At 49.5% G+C, this 8069-nt stretch overlaps 1 protein-coding gene and 1 long non-coding RNA gene across 2 annotated transcripts in view; one reads left to right on the top strand and one right to left on the bottom strand.

The window, feature by feature from the left end:
* The window catches only part of Rpe65 (RPE65, retinoid isomerohydrolase), a 16697-nt gene extending 12938 nt beyond the window's left edge, over positions 1-3759 (bottom strand). Inside the window, exons 1-3 of the mRNA XM_004633990.2 lie at positions 3705-3759; positions 2005-2087; positions 186-336 (exon numbers count right to left, since the gene is read on the bottom strand). Of these exons, the coding sequence (XP_004634047.1) occupies positions 186-336; positions 2005-2087; positions 3705-3715 (245 nt within the window). The 5' untranslated portion in view covers positions 3716-3759. The remainder of the gene's footprint in view (positions 1-185; positions 337-2004; positions 2088-3704) is intronic.
* Positions 1-8069, top strand: part of LOC111817423 — an 82628-nt gene that overhangs the window by 59306 nt on the left and 15253 nt on the right. The window lies entirely within an intron of this gene.

Here is an 8069-nt window from a genome sequence, read left to right on the forward strand (position 1 = left end):
TGGTTGTTAGGGCCTTCATTAACTCACTGGTCTCTCAGGTGCTTATTAGATACATGGTCCAAGTAGACTGTGAGAGACAAGTGGGTTTAGGGGTTTTGTCCAGAGCTCTGGAGGTTAAAATGCAAGGAGAGGGGGAGCCGAGCTGGGCCTCATCCTGCAGGGGGGTGGACCATGTGCTCTCTTACCTCCTGTAGTATGTGACGTGTCCTTCTTTGAAGTCAAACTTGTGCAGGAGAGCTTGCCCGTCAAACAGATGGTAGAAAGGCTCAGATCCTACCTCGAAGAGTCCCGGTCCACAGCGGAGGAGACTGCCGGTGAGCCAGAGGGGAACCCTGCCTGAGAGGAAGTGGCACACATGACCCTGTTTCATGTCCCTGCTCCACGACTGGACTCCCTGCTTGTGAACTGGACCAGCAGCGGCCCAGGCAGCCTCTGCTGCACACGGCTGCAGTGGCTCAAAGGCACCTGCTGCCTTGAGTCTCCTGTCAGTAGGAGACCCACGTTGGGAGGTGTGGCGATGCTCTAGAGCTTGGATAACAGGCTGGAAGGAGCGCGAGCAAAGCACCTTGAGCTGAATGGGATTCTACACCTAACAGCCTTCCTCAGATGCCCTCTTGCCAACTCTCTTTTAAAAAAGGAATTTAAAAATGTTTGAAGGGCTGGCCTGATAGCTCAGCGGACTAAAGTGCCTGCTTAGGTAGAGCGCAGCAGCCAGGGTTCAATCCCTGGCGTGTCATGCTAGCCCCGCCCCCGCGGTGTGCTGAGATGGCGATTGAGACTGGGCATGGTGGCGCACACCTGTAATTCCAGCCCTTGGGAGGCTGAAAACAGGGGAATCACCGTGAGTCCGATCTGTGTAGTAAGACCCTGTAGACCCTGTCCTAAATACAGAAAAATAAAGTTCAAAGTATTTCGGTAGGTTGAAGAGTAGAGGATAGATTAGGAACAGAGATAAAAGAATTTTATAAAGATGCATCTAGAGAAGAAATCATTAAATAAGTAAACCCAGGAATATCACCTCACTACAGCTTAGAACCTCACTCTCCCAGGGTATGAATCGCTGTGCAGAGGAAGGCCAGCAGCAGGAGGTGCTAGGCGGGGCTGGGTGTTAAGACCCGGAATCTGCTCCGCCTGGGCTCAGATGGCGTGGCTTAATTAAAAGCGCAGTGTATTAAATTTTGATTGGTAGCTAGATTAACTAGCATCAGATGAACTAGATTGCTTAACTAGATTGCTAGCATCAGAATCTAATAGGTGAGAATCTCGGTGAGAATAGTTGAGAAAACATTTGCCTCCTACTTTCTATCGTGCAAAACAGGAAGCGGGTGGAGGCAAGAGAGCTGCCTGGCTCTGGCTCCCTGTTAGCCCCAGTGAGGGGCCTGGTGGGGGATGGCGTGCTGGGCCAGGGTAGCTCGGTAGCAGTAGCCGCTGTCCACTGATTTCCCTCATGTGCTGCAGTGTAGGGTGAGTCTTTCTGTTTCTATTGCTTGGTTCAATCTTCACAACATCTCCATGAAGTCAACTTTGTTTGAGGGGGGTTAGGGTTTTGAGGTTCAGAGAGTTTAAGGAATTTATAGAATTCACAGATGGTGTAATAAAAGAACTAGGACTACGCCCACATCTACCTGACTACAGAACCAGGCTGATGGGCATGAAACCCAGTACCCTTTAATGGAGTGTTCCCACATGCTCGTCACCAGGCTGTCACTATGAGGGCCTGGGGGGAGACATTTATAGAACATTTACTGTGGGTCATGCTCTGAGCCGGGCGCTGTGGTTTTGGAGATGACAGAGACGTGGAGTCCTGTGCCTGAGCAGCGCTGCTGGGTGGCGTTTCTCTGCACCCCAGAAGTGAAGGTAGATGTAAAGGCATGATCCCTCATAGAAAAACCTTGAACCTCCAGATTCTGTCCTCTGGAGCCCCGAGCGACACTGAGAGATGCCAAAGAGACAGAGACTCCACAGAAAAGAAGATGGCGCAGCTTCCGGGGGTGCGACACCAACCTGTAACATGTGCCGTGAGTGGCGAGGACAGCTCCTCCACAGTTTCGAACAGTTTCTTGTATCCACTGGCAGGGTGTTCAACTCTGAAATGGGGTAAGGAGCGGAAGGAAGGCCATGCTGATTCTCAAAAGAGGCTGCTGTCCTGGATGGAAGGTGACCGGGGCTCTGCCACAAGTGCCACTACCAGTCAGGTGTTAGCCTGAAAGCGCTGGGGTGTGTGGTGCAGAAACAGGCGCCTGCTCTGTGCCCTTGCGTCGCGGGTTGTGGTCCCTCCACACACCTGGGCTCATGGCAGACTTACTCCTGCCCTCTGCGATTTCTCCTCATTTCTGGAGACAGTTCAGGCAAGGCTGCTGCTGTCGCTGCTCCTCCTAAACTCTGATCCCACACAAGGCGCTGGGCAAAAATTGCCCTGCCCGATGGACACACATTGCCTGACCACCTCATGAGGAGACCTGGCTCCTACACACTGGGAGACAACAGCATGTAGGTGTGGGTACCTCATTCCCAATTGTTTCTTGTCTCCCCATCACCCCATTTCTGTACTAACCCCCAAGAACTACAGTGCTTTTTTAAAAAAATAGGTGAAAGATTTCAAGTTCTACATAATTTTCTTGCATCTTCTTTTTTTCTGTCTTTCTATTATCTATCTATCTATCTATCTATCTATCTATCTATCTATCTATCTATCTATTTAGTTTGGAGATAGGGTCTGTGTGGTTCAGGCTGGCTTTGAGCTACTCCTGGCATGTACTTCTGGCAATCCTCCTGCCTCAGTCTCAGAAGTGCTGTAATTAGAGGAGTGACTGATGCTAGTTTTTGCTTGTTTCTTCCATTTTATGACATCTTAGAGTGGGAGCTCTGACCACACTTCCTAATTATAATTACTTTTATTAAGCCCTCGTGTTCCACATACTATAAAACACTGTGTGATGTTAGCTGATTCAGATCTCCTAGCAGTGCCCTGTTGAGTGCTAGGGTCATCCCCATTGTATGCGTGGAAGTCCCGTTGTCACATGGCTAGGAAATGACCAAGCAAGCAGTGAGCCCAAGACTGCCTGAGATGCAAAATAGTCCTTCTTTTTTTTTTTTTTTTTTTTTTGCGGAACTGAGGATTGAACTCAGATCCTTGCATTTGCCAGTCAAGCGCTTATCCTACTGAGCCATCTCCCCGGCCCCAGTCCTTCATTTTCATCCCCTTTTTTATTTAGTTTTGTCAGAGATAGACCATTTTGCATCTGTATATACAAAATAGGATAGATATACAGCTACTTTCTCTTAATTCAATGAGAAGAAAGATGTGTACTAATAGTGTCTGGACAGGATATCCTGTCTGCTTCTTGTGCTATGGATAGCCACTACGAAGACAACAATATGCAATTTATTAATTATTGTAACTGTCCTACTAATCAGTTTTGAAACTCTCTCATTGCTATTTGTTTCTCAATAAAATTAATAAAGCAAACAAACAAGTAAGCCTGGAGCTCAGAACTGTTCCCACATCCTGGTCTGCGTTGCACAGCTTGACCACCATTTACCCCCAAATTCTACACATTGACCTGAACATGGAGAGGACTCCTCCCTGCAGACCCAAGGGTTTCCACGAACGGCCCGCCAGCCAATGCCTTCTGTCCAGGAGCACTTAATTCCCACCCAAAGCCACCCTGATGTCCCTTTACACACCTCCCAGAGCTACTTACTGGATAGACATTTTCCTAGCGGAGGAGCAAGAGTCCTGGCAGCAGCTGCGGGATGCGGAAGCGGGTCCTCCCCAGGGGCTTTTGTAGGCCTTCTAAATCCCCCTTGGCAGGGAGTTAGGCTCTGGGAATCTTGTTCCACCCCCAGGCTCGGGAAGGAGGAACAGAAGGGGCTTTGAGGGCCCAGCGCCGCCTGCTGCTGAGCATTAGCCGTCTCGCCGCTTCCTGCAGAGACCTCAACCCTCCGGTGGAGAACCAGAAGCAGCTTAGAGAGAGGAGGTGTGTGGGCGTGGCCGGCGGCTGCTCAGTGCCTGAGCTGACCAGGGGAATCGCACGCGACTGGGCCCTTCTCTGACCCCATTTCCCGCTTCCCCCAGGGCCTTGTCATTCTCACGCACCTTACTTATCTGTTCACTTGCTTTCTTTCTAATCTGTGACACATCCCCTATAACCTGGACGGAGAGCGGTCCTGGGCAGAGACGGCTCCTTGTCCTCCCGAGTCTTGTGGCTCCGCAAGGGAAACAGGAAACCAACACGCACACTACCGCACACCCTTCGCTTTGAGCTGACACTGGAAAGTGGAGGGCGACCCCTCGCCAGTGTGGCTGCCAGCCAGCGCCCACACAGTCCCCTGAGGATGACGCTCTTGTCCTGCCTTCTCTGGTCGCTGTGGCTGGTGCCCTGCTCCCCTTCCTGTGCGCCGTGCTTCGGTCTGCACACAGCGCTGCCCACACCTTCTCCTCCCTGTCTCCACGCTCGTCCTGCATCTGCTTGCACTGTCTCTGGAAAAGAGAGCTTGCAGCCTGGGCCAGTTATCACTGGGACTTTTTTTCCCTTGAGAAACTAAATGGTTTTAAATGTAATAGGTAGACATGATTCCTTATCCTGGAGCTCTACCTCAACCGAACTGCCTAAGCACGAGCCTGAGCCCTCCGCGAGGTCCGCGCAGGGGCTTCCCTGCGAACCGCTCTCAGTGTGGACACCCGCCCCGCGTTTTGGTCGCCCCCCGCCCCCAGCAGTTAGTGTGGGCAGCTGGCCCTGCATCTGCCCCTGCGGCTGGGCCTGCCCCCTCACTGCGCTGACCCAGGGCTCAGCCTGCTGAGCGCAGTGCCTTGAGACGGGCTGTCCCGTAAATGTGACTTTGTCAGTTCCGTGGCACAGCCAGCGGGGCTCTGGCGCCCTTGCAGACAGAGATGCGCGGGAGCTGTCTGGCTGCCCTGCTGTGTCCCCTACTCCCCACAGCACCGTCAGAGGCCATATGGTCTTTCCTTTCAAGGAAAGTCTGACCTTGTCCCTTTGGCGTTTGAAGAGGTCCGCATAATGGACAGTAAAGTCCAAGTGCCCGAGCGAGCGCGGCTGTCAGATCCTCCGCCCCGCTCCCTGCCTGCTTCCCCGGGTCGGGTCCTGAGGGCCACTAGCTCACTAGTGCCTCGGCAGTGCTGAGCTGCTCAGTCGTGCTCACGGATGTCTGCTGCTTCAGCCTCCCTTTCTTCACTTTAGCCTTCATCCCTTGTCCATGTGGCATGTGTCCTGTTTTGTCACAACTTTGATGACGCTCTAACTTCCCATGATGCCTCAGCGATGATGCTGTTGTGCTGTTTTCCTGAAACTCGCATGTATTTTTCTGTGTGAATCATACATTATTTTGCTTGCTAGCGAATCTTTCACTTCACAGTGTGTGTGTGTGAAAGAGACAAAGAGAGAAAGAGGGAGAACTTGTTGCTTATTGTACAGAAATAGAATTAAGTCACTCCCAGCACTGTGATATTTGGTCAGCTGTCCAATACCTCTCAGACAGAATCTCCCAGGGAAGCTCTGGCAGGCTAGCGGGTGACCCCTGCACACAAGGTCTGTGTCAGGCAGCCTTCCCTGCCCCCTCTGTCCTCACCATGGCCAGAATGTAGTCTCTCTTGGCATCATTTAAAAACTATCAGCAGGGGCTGGTGAGATGCCTCAGTGGTCTAAAGCACCTACTTAGAACAAGCTAAGCTAAGCAAAGCATAGGGACCCAGTTCAATCCCCCAGCACCACATGCCAGCCAACCCCGCCCCCTGGTGGGCTGAGCCGACCCCCCCCCCACAAAATAAATAAATAAATGTTAAAAAAATAATTAAAAAAAATAAAAACTATCAGCAGCTAACGGGAGGCTGTTAGGAAAACTGAAGAAGCTGCTGGGGGCTGTCAGAAGCTGTAAGGAGCCACTGGCGAGCCTGCTGGAGGACCTTGTCATGCTGCTTTCCTGGCTGTTTTCATCAGAGGAAGAGCTTAGGACTTTGTTGGTGCTGAGAATGGCTGCGGGTCGTTTTGGGGAGCTCTGGTCCTCACTTTGAGCATTGCTTCCTGGCTCCAGAAGGGAGGATGGCGCACAGCTTGGTCTCCTGGAGAACTTCTTGTGTTGGCTTTCCTGACGGGAGCATGGCTTTCCTCACCCTCAGAGGAGCTCTGGACCTCATGGTTGCTGAGGACAGCTGTGGTGCTCTTCAGGGGAGCTCTGGTCCTTACTTTGAGCGTTGCTTCCCGGCCCCAGCGCAGACCCCTCAGCCTGCTGGCCCAGATCCTTCATCCCGCTGGGGCAGACCTTCTAGCTTCCGCCACTGACCTGTGGGCCTTCCTTCCCAGTGCAGATCCGTGAAACTGGCCTGCATGAGACTTTGTCCTGAGCTCTAGGCCTCCAATGGGACTTGTGGGAGGCATTGTTATGAACTCCAGGTCTTCAGCTGGACTCATGCAGGATATTGTCATGGAGTCCAGGCCCTCAGCTGGGTTCTCTGGCCTTTAGTGTGTGGGCAGATTTCCTGTGCTCTCTTTTTGTATATGTTTCTTTGGGAGACCATTATAAATAATCTTACAATTGTGTGTCCTGTATTGTGTTGTTCCCCCTGTAAAACTCCAAATCATGACAGTAACATTGTGATGGGGCACAAGAACCCAAAACTTATTTATTGAGGAGAAAGTGGACAATGAGCAATTGAGAATATTTTTTTTTTTATCAGTGGTGAGTATTTAAAGATTTGGTTTAGTTTTTCTAAGGAATCTGAAATATTTTACTTAAAATCTTAATCATGCTCTGATTTTAATTAATCTGCCTCAGTTGACAGCCTTGCAAAAGCAATCTGGGTCAGCTGTATCGAATTAGTGGTGGGTCTGCTACCAAAGCCCACAGCGTTCCTGTGAGTGCTCAGGACCAGTCAATGCACGGCAAAGCAAAGAAGAACGGGGAGTTGGAATCTTCTAGAATGGAAACTCCTTGGCCAAGAGCACTGCTCGTCAAATGTGGACATAAGCCACTTAGCCTCCTTCTACAGGCATCAGACAAAGAGCTATTCTCATAGCATTAGGAGCCTTGGAGGTGCTGATCCAGTCTGTGGAGTTATTAGGTTACTTAGTGGATAAGAAGGCTCAGGCAGTGGAAGAATAGGTTTCCTGATAGGAGAGAGCTGTTTGTACAGTTGGCTGACGGTCCCCACTTACCTTACTCCTCTCCTTACCAGAATGATCTGCTTTTATGTTTGTTTCTCAACTTGGAAAGTTTCTCAAGGGGGGAACTCTATTATATTTGTTTCTGTCATGTAGACCCTTTACCTAGTAAGTGGTTTAGACCATTGAAATGCTGTTTTTTTTTTAAAATTTGAACTTTCATTTGTTGTATTCTAGCATTCAGAAATAAATATGATTTTTGTACATTAATCTTATATCCTGTAACCTTTCCAAACTGTCACCTATTAGGTTTAGTACTTTTCTTGTTAAAGGCGATCACGTTTTCAATTTTCAATGAATGGTAGTTTTGCTTCTTTTCTATTTCGTATAGTTTCTAATTCTTCTTTCCTGCAATCCCGCTCTTCATTCCTTTATTCCTTCTTTCTTATCTTTTCTCTTTTACCTTCCATTTCTTCTGCTCTTCAGTAATGCATTGGTCAGACTCTTCCCACAAAAAAAAAAAACTGTTGTTACAGTGAAGTAAGAGAAGTCTTGGCACTCGCTTGATTTTTTTTTTTTTTTTCATTTAATTCTGGAAACTGCATCAAAGGCCTTTATCCTGGGCTACATTCTCAGCCCTTTTAATTTATTTTTTATTTTGTGATAAGGCCCCAACGAGTTGCTACATTGTCCATGCTGGGCTCTAGTTTGCAATACTTCTGCCTCAGCCTCCCTGGTGTGTGCCAGCACACCTGGCTTCTCGCTGATCTTAAGAAAGCGTTGCGTATTTCACCGCTAACTACGATGTTAGCTGGGGTTTTCATCAGTGCCCTTTATCAGGCCGAGGAAATGTACTTGTGGTTCTACTTGTGTGAGGTTTGTGTGTGTGTGTTCTTCTTCTTCTTCTTCTTCTTCTTCTTCTTCTTCTTCTTCTTCTTCTTCTTCTTCTTC

Source organism: Octodon degus, unplaced genomic scaffold (assembly GCF_000260255.1).
Source record: "Octodon degus isolate 3935 unplaced genomic scaffold, OctDeg1.0 scaffold00057, whole genome shotgun sequence".
Lineage (NCBI taxonomy): Eukaryota > Metazoa > Chordata > Mammalia > Rodentia > Octodontidae > Octodon > Octodon degus.